General features: G+C 35.4%; 1 protein-coding gene across 14 annotated transcripts in view; it reads right to left on the bottom strand.

Annotated features, from left to right (window-relative positions):
• The window catches only part of DMD (dystrophin), a 2,167,959-nt gene that overhangs the window by 1,429,016 nt on the left and 724,728 nt on the right, over positions 1-14,215 (bottom strand). For all 14 annotated transcript variants that reach the window (XM_072818058.1, XM_072818060.1, XM_072818056.1 and 11 more), the window contains one exon: positions 10,640-10,759. In XM_072818058.1, the coding sequence (XP_072674159.1) occupies positions 10,640-10,759 (120 nt within the window). The remainder of the gene's footprint in view (positions 1-10,639; positions 10,760-14,215) is intronic.

Raw genomic sequence — 14,215 nt, 5'->3', positions numbered from 1 at the left:
CATTTAAAACTTCCCCAATAGAAACGAACTAGGGGTGTTGGAAGGGGAGGAGGGCGGGGGGTGGGAGTGAATGGGTGACGGGCACTGGGGGTTATTCTGTATGTTAGTAAATTGAACACCAATAAAAAAAATAAAAATAAAACTTCCCCAATAAAGAAAATTTATGGACCCAAAGGGAGAATTCTAAATCAAATCTTAGCAAATGTTAGGAAAGATATCTAGCAACAGGGCAGCCTGGGTGCCTCAGCGGTTTAGCACTGCCTTCAGCCCAGGGTTTGATCCTGGAGACCCAGGATCGAGTCCTATGTCAGGCTCCCTGCAGGGAGCCTGCTTCTCCCTCTGCCTATGTCTCTGACTCTCTCTCTCTCTGTGTTTCTCTCATGAATAAATAAATAAAATCTTTAAAAAATAAGAAATCTAGCGACAAATAAAAAAGATTATATACATATTATATATGTTTGGTTTAGATCAGGAATGCAAAGCTATTTTTACCCTAGGAAGTGAAGCAGTGTGATTTTACACATTAAGAGAATAAAAAAGAAAACTAATAGGATCATTTTAAGTGATCCTGAAAAGAATATCTGCTAAAATTCAGTACCTGGTAATGATGAAGTCTTTTAGAATAGTAGGAATAAAAAGCATCTACAACAAACCTACAAGCAATATCATACTTTATGGTGATTTACTGGAAGCCCTACCTCTGAAACCTAAAATGAGAAACAGATCAACAATAATCTCATTGTGCTAGAGTATACAGCACAATATGGCAAGAAAAACTGATTAAATGAACAGTGATCAGAAAGGGAGAAGCAAAATTATAATTACAACCTGTATATGTACAGCTGAGTGATGCAACAGATAAACCATTCAAATTATAAGTAAATTCAGCATGATCCCTGGATACAAAGCCAAGGAAGAAAAATCAAGTTGTATGTCTCCCTATCAGTAAAAGACAAATAGAAAAATGAAATTTTGGGCAGCCCTGGTGGCTCAGCGGTTTAGCACCACCTTCAGCCCAGGGCATGATCCTGGAGACCCAGGATCAAATCCCACGTCAGGCTCCGTGCATGGAGCCTGCTTCTCCCTCTGCCTATGTCTCTGCCTCTCTCTCTCTCTCTCTCTGTGTGTCTCTCATGAATAAATAAATAAAATCTTAAAAAAAAAGAAAAATGAAATTTTGAAACGATACCATTTACAACAAAAATATAAAAAAAATCCAAAAAATGAATAAATATCGTAAAAAGCCTAAGACCCACTATCCTGGAAACCATAAAACATTTTTAAGAGAAAAAAATAAAGGCCTAAATAAATTAAAGGCTATTCCATATTCATGAATTTAAAAACTTTACATAATAAAGATATTAGTTCACTACAAATTAATCCATATAGTCAATAAGCCCCAGTTATAATCACAGCAGGTTTGGGGAAAAAAACAAGCTGATTCCAAAATCTATATGAAAACGTGAATAAACAAAAATAAGATAAATTTTTAAAAGGAAAGAACAAATGTGAAGGGTTTACACTAACCAAGATAGATTTACAGTTTCCTTCAGCTTGACTCAACTTTGACTATATGCCCCTTCTTTTTCTCAGAGCACTGGAACGCCTGGGTGGCTCAGTGGTTGAGTGTTTGCCTTCAGCTCAGGGCGTGATCCTGGAGTCCCAGGATTGAGTCCCACTTTGGGCTCCCTGCATGGAGCCTGCTTCTTCCTCTGCCTATGTCTCTACCTTTCTCTGTATCTCATGAATAAATAAATAAGTAAATAATCTTTAAAAAAATCTGACAATATCAAGTACTGATGAGGATGTGAAGCAATTTGTACCTTTACTCACTACTGGGAAACTCTTTTGCAATGCCTATAAAGCTAAATATGCATATCCCCAGTAATTTCAATCTTGAGTATATACTCAATACAAAAGCATACATATTTTCACAAAAATACATGTACAACTATGTTCATACCAGCATTATTTAAAATGATCCTAACTGGAATCAGCACAAATTTTCTGAACAGTAGAATATATAATTAAACTATATATTCACAAGAACGAATACTATCCAGCCACAAAAATTAAGGAACTAATGCTATAAGCATCATGGATGCAACTCACAAACATGACATTGGGTTAAAAATGTCAATTACAAAACTATATATTATACAATTGCATTTACATTAAGTTAAAAATAAAACTATTCTGAGGCAATATAAATCAGGATAGAGGTTAACTTTGAGGAGGTGTGAAGTTTATGACTGATACAGCTCGATAGGACTGTGTCAATTGTTGGCAACATGTTATCTTCTTATCTGATATGGAACTACAGGTGTGTTACCTTCGTGAAGTCTTTGACCTAAAATTATGATTTCTGTACTTTCCTAGGTGCTCTGATCAAAAAATTCTAATTGTGCTGTAATGTGAAGTTTAAGGATTATTCTAGAAACCAAAAAGACCAGAACTCTTTTCAGACAATATTAGAATTATCTTCATAAAGAATATCACCATTCCAATATATTCATATACATACACTTAAATTCATAAAGAATACTATCATCCCAATATATTTGCATAATATAATAATTTTCTCAAGGTTACACAGTAATTGTCTTCTGTGAAATTGAGAGATTAGGAGAAATCACACAGATCTGGACACCAGTCCTGTTCTGCCATTTGAAAGCTACATAAACTTGGACTTAATTCCACTATGCATTGGCTTTTTCATTTGTGAAATAGGGAGAGCATTACATATAAAGTGTGTAAAATTTTTGGAAAAGGATGAGCACACAAAAGTGCTAATAATTATAATTATAACTTCATGGGCAACAATTGTTGACACTTGGCTTAGTGAAATTATTTCCATTAGTTTAAAAAAATTTTTAAACATACTTTTGATTTGCCAAGTATAGAATTAAAAACTGGAGAGAAACATCAAAAATATTTTCATCCATATCCTTCTTCATAAATATTCTTTTTTCTCAGTTCTATAGGCTTTAATATTCCCTAGACTCTTTCCCACCACAAATGATCCCAAAGGTATATACTATAAATAGTTTTAATTGCACTCCCCATTTTCACGCCATGATAGAAAAGAGGACATTATAGCCTTTCTGAACAACTACCTTTTAGCAGACTATCTTCCTTTCAAACAACAAAGACATAATTATGATATGAGGTGCCTCAAAAAAGGGAGTGGTCATGTACAAAAAATGGCTTCATGGAGAAAAATTTGAACTGAGTTTTCTACATTAAGTAGTTTTTAAAGCAGATGACAAACATGACTATTCTGAGTAATAGTAATAGCATATACAAGGACAGTGACAGTATCAGAAATGGCTTAGAGAAATAGAATATAGGTTAAAGGATATGTGGAAGCTAATAGATGACACGTATTGAGAAACAGGTAGGGGTCAGGGGCAATAAAAATCATTGCAGACTTAAGTTATTAGACTCTGCTGAGAATGGAAAGCAACTAAGGATTTTAAACAGGGGAGAAACAGTAATAAATGGCTTTTGACAGGCTACAGCAATTTTAATGCAGAAATTAGATTAAAGAGAGGTAAGAATCTAGGCAAGGACTTTACCTAGGATAAATAGTGACAAGAACAAAGATTAAACAATTAATATGAGAGACAATGAAGAAATTCTGTGACTGATTACATGCAGAGGGCTCACAGGGACAGGAAAGGGAGGAGTTGGGAATGATTCCAGGTTTCTTGTACAGGTGTCATGGTGAATGGCTGTGTAATAACAAAAATGGGGAAACCAGCAAAGGATGAAAGTTTAGAGGGAAATAGGGCACAAGGAGTTAAGTTTCATCTCGCTGAGCCTGAGATGCGTTTTAGTCTTCAAATCAGACATATACAGAAAACAGTGGGACAGAGGAAATTGGGCTCAGGAAAGAAATATGGGCAAAAGACACCCAGGCTTATTAACTTTGGCTTATTTTTGATACAATCTTCTGAAGGAATACAGAGAAAAGCCTTCTTTCTACAAAACTATACCTGTCCCTAATCTCTGCTTAGGTTTTTCTTTAAATTAAATAATCCCTAGTTCTGTAAACATTCTTTAAGTGCCACCATCCTAGTAAAATCCAGTTAAAATGCTCAACTACAAAGTGTATTCAAACCAACTCAGAATTATTAGTCCCTGTGGTCTAGATACCATACCATGCCCAGGAATGCACTAATTTACTAAGAATCTATATCATTTGCTTTCATTTAATAACAATCTTGTGCCCAAGAAGTGTCTGTCTGTCTCTCTCCATATATGGACACATATGCATGCATGTGCATATACACATATACATCCATACATTAAAAAATGTAAATCTACATAAATGTTAAGTGTATACATATACATATATATGTACCCATCTGTACAAAGTTATACACATATATATTTACACTTACATGAATGGATGGGAAGTCAGACCTTCCTCATCAAAAACCTAATTGATTTAAAGATACTACTTTTTACAAGCAGCAAGATTTCAGACAAACATACCTTTCTTGAGTTAAAACATGAAAGACAAGAATATTACATTTGAATGTGACATTCTAACTTTACATGTCATTGTTATAAATTTTCTAAAGTCATGTGGGAGAGGAAATTATCCATTAACCACTCCTTTTCAGACAAAGTGTATACAGTATCCCAGCTAAAACCTCAAATGGCTTCTTTCCCCAAAACTTTCTGACATTGCAGAGTGAATAAAGGAATCCAATCATTTTCAGTCCAATTCTCTGGCACATAAATCAGGTACCAGGAAAGAATATATTAAAAACACAGACATTCTCCACCAGCCCACAGAGGGATAAGAAGGCTCATCTTATCCATAGACATACCATTGAAGGCTTTGCAAAATATTTTAGGTAAATCAAAATACTTTATATGCATTCCACTCCATCGGATCAACCAACTTAATAAATCCCCCAAAGAATCTGCCTCAATGCTACTACTTAAGGGACAACTGGGTGGCTCAGCAGTTGAGCATCTGCCTTTGGCCCAGGACATGATCCCAGGATGCTGGTTTGAGTCCCACATCGGGCTCCTTGTGGGGGGCCTGCTTCTCCATCTGCCTACGTCTCTGCCTCTCTCTCTCTCTGTGTCTCTCATGAATAAATAAATAAAATCTTAAAAAAATACTACTACTTAATATTTGTACAAATTGCTTAATGTCATCTGATATAAAGTTGGTTTTCATGTCTTGATTTTAATGAATGTATGTTAGTTCTTAGAGGCCTTTTTTATCTTCAAAAATTCTTATTTTATTCAATAAACAAGTTGAGTAACTTCATTAGATGAGCAATAAACTGAATATGTATTTAATAATCTGTTCTAAAATTGTATTTTCTGGGATCCCTGGGTGGCGCAGTGGTTTAGCGCCTGCCTTTGGCCCAGGGTGCGATCCTGGAGACCTGGGATCGAATCCCACATCGGGCTCCCGGTGCATGGAGCCTGCTTCTCCCTCTGCCTTTGTCTCTGGCGCTCTCTCTCTCTGTCTCTCAGTCTTTCATGAATAAATAAATAAAATCTTAAAAAAAAAGAAAAAAAAAGAAAATTGTATTTTCTAAGTTATTCTTCTTCAGAAGAGGATGCTTGTCTGTGTACATTCTTTTGATAAATCTTTATTTCTCCATAATAATAGACAGTAACTTTAAGATGAAGGTCATTTAACAGAATAGTCCAAATGCCTTTTATATGCCAAAAACTCTCCTGGGTCCAGGCCTTAGACAACTTTAATACATCTAGTTGGACTCTCAAGTGTTTACATGCATAGAAGAACATATCTACAAATGGGACTTCAATAGCTCTGCCTTTTCTCTGGAAGGTGTTTTCATTAGAACAACTTCTAAAACTAGACGCCTATGTTTCCAGTTCTTTTTTATTAGAAACAACTCTCTCCCTAGAACAATAGATGTTCCTTATATTCTACTTATAGTCTTTCTTCAGTTTTTCAAATATAAAAGGCCCCATAGGGCCCACACACCTTCCAAACACCCTCTTTATTTTGTTTTAGTTTCTGCGTAAATGCTGTCTTCTCAAGAAAGCATCCCCTTACTACTCACATATAAAACTGCTCCCTTCTCCAGTCTTTTCCTTATAGTTCTTACCACCTTTTTCATAATATAAAACTTACTTATTTATTATGAGGTGTGCTTAGAATGTAAGCTTCATAGAGAAATCATTTATGCTTTGCCCATGCTTAACCTCAAAGCTTAGACTTGGCTGGCACCTAGTAGACATGCAAGACATATTTGTTGAATGAATAAATACTGTTCTTCTGTACAGAACACTTTCCTACCCTTTACTATGGCCTAATTAACTTCTACTTTTCTGACCTTCTAGAGCAAGATAGGGCATCTAGCAATGTCTATTTTTGTCCACTGAATTCACCAGGGCCATAATTTTACATTACATCGTACTTGATTAGTGTGGGCCCAGGAGGGCAGGTGTCATGACTATTACCCCTGCTTCTCCCTGCCATTGTAGTCCCAGCTGTCATCCAGGCAGAGAGCTGCTGCTCAATACATGTTTGCTGACTGAATTTTAGTGGAGTTTAGTATCACACACCAATCCTAACTCTTAGGTAAGCCCCTTCTATCTGCCAAGTCTCCTCTAACACCACTCTTCTGAACTTCAGAATTGCAGCCAAATTTCAGTTTCTTGAGGATGCCATGCTCACCTCATCTTATGTTTCCCCTTCCTGAAAACTACCCATCTACACCATGTACTTTACACACACTTTATGCAGATCCCTCCAACATATCCTCCAGACCCTAGCTTAATCACTTTCCTAGGGAATCATCTTTGCCCTCAAATTTCAGTTGGAGTCATATAATTATGTTGTCACAAAACCTTGTTCTTTTCCTTCATAGAAATAAGCTATGTCCACTCTTAAACATTTGCTAATTTCTATAAATATCTGATTAAGGTCTATTTCCTCTGCTAGACTACAAGAACCAAGAGAGCAATCACCATGTCTACCATACCTACCATGGTGACCACGAATGAAAGGAATTAGCCTTTGATTTTAAAGAGGGAGCCTGGGAAATGGCTACCATTGTTTCTAGTTTCTAAGGAAGGCAGCAGGCTCACAGATTACTCACTCCTGACCCAGGATGGTAATGACAAATTCTCTTTTTGTTCACTGTTTTGCCTCTGTTACCCAGCACAATCCCAGGGACATAATAAGAACACAGTAAGTATTCACTGAGAAAATGAAAAACAAAATGCAGATGTTCAGAAAGACATATGATAATGTCCTCCAGAACTGAATACTCTACATAAATTACTAATCTCAGTTATTTAGCCAAGCTATTTCTCAATAAAATCAGTTAATGGGCATCACTGCTTACAAATCAGACTCTCTGTGCATTGGCATCCTAGACATCTCTGAAGTTAAGGACAAGTTTATGACCTGTGGTGACATTGCTGAGGGACAAGTTGAACCTCTGAGAGAGAATCAAATTAATTTACAACAGACGGTACTTTTCAGAATATTATCCTTCATAAGCCATGCTATCTCAGAATCCCTAAGCATATGTTCTGACCTAACTTTGTTTTTCTTAAAACTTTTTAGCTGAATGGCTTCTAGAAGTCCTCTTAAAAAGTTAGAGAAAATCTAACTTATAATAAAGTTCATAGGATTAAGTCAACACATATAAAAATATTCTATAAGGAGTATTTTCAGAGTTCAAACTCCATATGATAAGAACATGTCCCTCTCTAATTGTATTAAAACAAGGACTCTCCTTTTGCACTTGGATGGCACTTGGTTAAGCATTCAGCTTTAGCTCAGGTTGTGATCCCGAGGTCCTGGGATCAAGCCCCACATCGGGCTCACCTCAGGGACTCTGCTTCTCCCTCTGCTTATGTCTCTGCCTCTCTCTCTGTGTCTCTTAGGAATAAATGAAAAAAAAAAAAAGGATTCCCATTTCTAGTTTGCCTCATCTGCATCTCTTCATTAAAGACCACTGGGTATCCATTTGGGGGCTTGAGATGGTGCCTCAGTACACTAGAGCAAAACAGATGAAGACATTGCAATGTTGGAAAAGGAGTGGGATAAACATTCAACACTAACAAGTCTAGGGGAATAAGCGATTGATGACCAGACCTAGCTCCAACAAAAGCCCTTGAGGATTCTTTTCAGATCCCTGCCAGTTTTGTTTTTCTTTTGTTTTATTTTGGCCCCTTGTATGGAGTCCATATACCTGTTTTTCTTTCCTAAAATTGTCCCTATTCTAACAGAATTCCTCTGGGCCCCGTATAAAATATACTAATGGCTCACAGTTTCTGGAGCACACATGGAATTCTTATTATGTGCAAAAAATACTTGCGTTGCTGTTAAAGTGACTGTTCTAATGTACTTGTTTATCTGTCTTTTTCTCCTTTATCATTTCTTCTCTCCTCCTCCTTCTCTACCAACTCTACTTTCTCTCCTCTTTCCTCTTAAAGTTCAACCAGATTAAGATTAGATTATATCATTTGCAAAGAACCCAAGAAAGAATCACCAAAATGTCAAAGTCACACAAAAGCCCAGCATTCCAGAACAATTCAAATCAATGGACAAATAAGGCACAGAATTCAAGCATGGATTCTTCTAAGATTGAGAAAAGTGATGGGATGGGAAGAAAGAAACATTACGGCGTTCTCCCCCAGGAATTCCTACTAACCCTGCCCTTTTAGACACTAGTCTAGATTAACCAAAAGTCAGGTCACAGTAAGGGAGTATGAAGAGGGAAATGAGAGTATCAAAAGGGAAAAGGGAGTTGTGGGGAAAAGAGGAGGCTAGGAGGTAGCAGTCAACACTAATTAATGGTGAGGCAATCACAGACAATGGCACATGGAGTCCGTATGATTTAGGGGAAGTCAATACATGCTCAGCTATCTTAGTAGATATATCTGGACCAATTATATAAAGACAGAAAATAAGGTGAAAATGAAAGCAAGTAGGAGAATAAATAGGGAAAAGCTTAGGGACACAACTCTTAATTTATCCTAAGTAAGCTCTAACCCAATCACCATCTGAGAGTGCTATGAACTATATTTCAAGGTGGCCTGGCCCCTCAGACGTCACCTCAGTATGATTACATTCTAAAGCTAATTGTCCTAGGTCTGATAATACCAAAGTGCGTGTTTTCTCAGTTGCTGTTTTAATTAGAAATAGTCTATGACTTAGAGAAATGTCGGCCATGATTTTTTTTTTTAACCAATCACTCTCCTAACTTCTGCCCCCTAGTCTTTTTTCACCTTTTCTGAAGATTTCTGAGGAATGCTAAGTATTAGATTTTACTCATCTATAATTAGTTACAGGACTGTTTTATAAGAACTATGGAATTACTTTAAATGGTTATAGCAATGGCCTATCAGTACAGTCCTTTAGCTGGTCATGAGTATGTATGTGTATAATACATTTGATCATATATGTGATGATACATTATAATATTAGGTGTCATAAGCCTTTTTATATCTCTGATCCCTGTAACTTCATTGAATCATAAGCAATTAACACTGGTGACTAATATATGTTAAATGCTTGGTTATAGCAGTTTAAGAATTTTCTTTTTGTCATTTAATGATAGAGGAGAAGATACCATTGTTAAAGACTGGAAATTTAAAGCAGTAACCTGAGGAAATGACATTTTACTGAGGTAATAACACAATTCACACAAAGAAAGAAGAAAACAGAAATGAAGCTTTAAGAAACTGTGTTATAGGTTAAGTAAGAGTAATTATGTTTAGAACAACCTTGGGCTAATAAAGCTACTTAAACTCACATTGATTGTATCCTTAGACATGTCAGGCTATTGGCCCTTAAAAATCACAAAGAAAAGACAGACATTTCATGGGTAAAATGAATCTCTCAAATATCATCTGTTGTTTTGTATATATATTTTATATATATATATGAATATGAATGTACGTGTCAAATTCAGAACAAATTGTTGCATTTTTCCTTAATGTTGATGTTTTGCTTTATGTACATGTGTTTTGTTGAAAATGTTTTCAAATTTTTTCACAGTAAAATGTTTTTGTTCCCAATTAGGAAGAAAAGATAAAAATATGAAAATACCTACCTTGCTCTTTGTTATAGGTATTGGTTATGTTTCCAAGGACATAATTACTATGACTCAGGTTGAATGAGGGCTTGAAAAGCTAAGTGTCTTCCCCCACAAAACTTTCATAACTTAAATATTCTGTGTCCTCATCAAGATTATAACTGAAGTTTTCCAGGAAAAAAATATGAAGGTGTTGGTTTCTCATGATTTCATTGAATGTGATCCTTTTTGTGTTTTTTTTTTAACATTTGTCCTTTCTTTGACTGTAGGTTTTAAGAGTATATAAACGATATTCCTCTGACCACTTCTCTAATACATGTTATTCAACTATAATTTTTTTAAAAAGTATCTGTAATCATGTATTTCCCCAAAGGCCAGGAAGCTAGTGTGAACAAACAGTGGGTGGTTAATGAAAGGGAAACGTCTGCAAATGGGATATAACTTGGATTAGTTTAAATAAATGTGTTGCATTGTAAGTATTTGTAATATGCAAATTACATTATGCATTTTCTAGAAATTTTCTAAATTGCAATTAATTATTTTGAATGACACAGCTGGTATATTAAAGAAAATAATCTGACCTTAAGTTGTTCTTCCAAAGCAGCAGTTGCATGGTCTCCACTAGATTCATCGACTACCACCACCATATGAGTGAGGGAATTGACCCTGACTTGTTCCTGTTCTAAGTCTTCTTGAAGCACCTGAAAGAATGAATGAATGAATGAATGAATGAATAAATAAATAAATAAATAAATAAATAAATAAATGTAATTAAAATAACAGTCTTCTGAATTGAATGCCAAAACATTCCTTCCCAAATGGGTGGGGTTTAATTTCTGTCATGTTTTGGGTAATGTAATTTTTTATTAAACTAAAACTGTTCCAAGAAAATTTTTTGCTATGGTGCTCAGCAAAACTAGACATTTCTACTGTCAACTGAACTTGGAAGTACATGGAGGAAGAATCTGTTGAGAGAAGTATGGTAAGATGTTCTACATCTTATCCCACCTCCTCTCACTTTTTCAAAGTCTTTTCTCCTAAAATTACCTGCAGCCTCTGGCATCTTCAGTGTCTCCTTCTCTACTGAAGTTCACCATTATCAACTAAAACAAGACAAACTCTCTTGACCCAACAAACCCTTCCTCCTACTACTTATTATGTATCCCTCTTCTCCAAAGAATATTTTGTTTTCTACACTTACTAATTACATTTCCTTATCCCACTATTCTCTTTGCCAGTTATCCCATTGAAACATGTCTTGCAAAGGTTGCCATCAACTTCCAGGTCCCCAAATTCATTCTTCATGCATTCTCTTCTACTTCACATACCACCCCTTCCTGATTTCCTCCCACGTCACTAAGCACTGCTTTTTAACTCCTTTGTTGGTTCCTTCTTCTCTGCTCAACTACAAATCAGATGTCATTCCTTTGTATAAAAGCCAATGGAGTCACAAAACACAAATTCTTTCCCACAAATCCTTCTGCAATCTAGCACCTGCCTACCTGTCAAATCTAACAGCATACCCTTCTTCCCCTCTTATACTATGTTTTGGCCATACTTAACTTCTCTTTCACAATCTGTCAAACTGTTTGCTTTGTCTGAAGTGTTCTTCCTCCATATCTCTAAATAATGTTTCCTTCTTATTGTTCAAGACCCATTTTAAGTGTCACTTGCCCAGAAGGGCTTTTCATGAAGATGCTATCTAAACTTCCTTCTCAATTACACTCAGTCTCTCTAATTTTTTAAGATAACATTTTCACTACTCAATATTTTCTTATATATTGGTTTAGTCATGTATTGTCTGTACAACTTACAGGAATATACTGTCCACTAGAACAGAGATGTTCCTTGTCCTGCTCACTACATATTACAAGCAACTGAAGATCAATAGACAGTTGCTAAATGAATGAATGATGCCACGTGGGGGTGGGATGGGTGGGGAAGGTCAATACGCAAACATGAGTTTGGATAAAGATTACAATCTAACAAGAGGGAGTCACTATTTAAAAAACATAATTGTAACTGTCCTGAAACCACACATAACCATAAAACAGTAGTCCACTCTTTTAAAAATCATAGTATACAACTTTTTTTGTAAAGATAAACAGGGTAACAGAGTAAGGAAAGATAAACAGAGAAGGAAAAAACAGAGAAGGATGCTCTAGAACTGAGACATCTTGCCTGGGAGTTCTAGTTCCCCCAAGACCTTATCATGCTACACTAATTGTGATTAGAAAATCCCTACATGGGTATGTAAAATGTATAGTCATCTAGTTTGCTCCCTGGAACACTTTATTATATAATACAAGAGTGGAAAAGCAAGTCTGGGACAAGGTCTATTAATTTCTAGAAAATCTGCAGTCCTTGCCTGTGGAACAATGGTGCTTGGTACCTATCAGACCAGCTCTTAGTTATGCAAACCCTATGGAATATGTAAGCAAATTTATTTGGGATTGGCCATATCACAAACTCAAATGCATGAGCATTTTTATCCTAGGACTTTTATTTTTTGAGTCTCACCATTTTAGAGTGCTATAAAATCACTTACTTTTAGTTCCTCTCTCTAGATTTTTCATGCCATATTTTCAAGTGAAGCAATTTAGAATAAAATGACTATGCATTTATTTTGTGTGTGGAGTCTATACTGCCTATCACTCCTTTGACATTCCGGAGCTTACATTAGGTAATAAAACTCTGTCATGAGGCCGAAAATGGAAACATTAACATTCAGAGTTGTCCTTGAAAGTCATGTTGAGTCTGTGTTTTATGAGTTATATAAGGCAGGACTGGGAATATTTCACATGTACCATCCAGGAATTGTAAAAATAATTAAAATAATATTTTGGTGGCTAATATATCATAAATTGGTTTCTTTAATTTGGTCAAATTCTTTCTCCCTATCATTCAAATATGAAAGCATATATAATTACATGTATTCAAAACAACTAGGAAATAATGCTACATTGTTCACTTTTTTACATCTAAACTGTTGTTTTCACTGTTTTAATATATTTTAGCAAAGGAACTTGAGAAAATTATTGTATGACCAGAGAAGCACTAATTTTAAACTGAGGTTCAGTCTTTCTAAAGCATATGTGATCAAATGTACTATTTATTTTCTCCAGCACTTAGATTTCTGATTTTGTTTTGCTTATCTAGTTGCTTTATAATCAGAAATTATATTCTTGCCATATTTATCAAGGGTTTACATTTTATGCTTTTGCAGAAGTGCTAACACAAAGAACCACTAAGGCTAGTTGTCGGTTGATAGTTTCAAAATCAAACTTAAGACCTATCGGGATCTGTAGAGAGTAAAGGGAGACAATGGAACATGGGAAAGGCACTCTACAGTGGCTGAAATTCTTGAAGAGTACACAGCACCAGAGGATATTAGCATATACTATTTGATTTATTTCCGGGATTTTTTTCTCTAGGACTTTTTCAAATTATACCTTTTCTGTTACTCATAATCAGGCATTAAAGCAGAAACGGTTAAACTGACTTTCCTGAGCACACTCCATAGCTGCAAGACAGAAGCTACGGGAACATTTGTAATCATATTTCCTATTTCCCTAGACCTCCTCTCTGAAAATAAATAGAATGCATACCACAGAATTTGCTAATGCCCCCAATATCAACAAAATACAAAAGACTATAAAATATCCAATGTCTAGAATTCATTTTTTTAAAAAGTTGATCCCTGATGGGCACTGACAGGGCACTTGACGGGATGAGCACTGGGTAAATCAAACTCCGATAAAAAATATACAAAAAAAAAAAAGAATAAAGTCATCTTTAAATTATAAAAAAAAATAGAAGTAGCAAGAATGTCACATACAGAAAGGTGGGTTTAAAAAGTGAAATTTTCCCATCCACCTACATATCCATGAATAAGGGCTTGGATCATCGGTAGAAACTATGCCTTCCTGCTTCCCTTTTTGAGGAAACCCAGATTCTCAAGACTACTCATTTTTAAAATACATTACAATTTTAAAGCTGTTTTAAAATTAATTTTAATTAAAGATTTACTTCTTATGGATTTGAATTTATCATAGCTGTATTTATACAATAGAGATTTACAGATTTGCTAATCCTGAAATACGAGCCAAATTATTCCAAATATAGATATACCTCCAGAGAAGTATGCTAACATTTTT

Source organism: Canis lupus, chromosome X, assembly GCF_048164855.1.
Source record: "Canis lupus baileyi chromosome X, mCanLup2.hap1, whole genome shotgun sequence".
NCBI classification, from domain to species: domain Eukaryota; kingdom Metazoa; phylum Chordata; class Mammalia; order Carnivora; family Canidae; genus Canis; species Canis lupus.
Note: the sequence above shows the minus strand (reverse complement) of the source record. Positions and strands in the feature narration are given on the sequence as shown.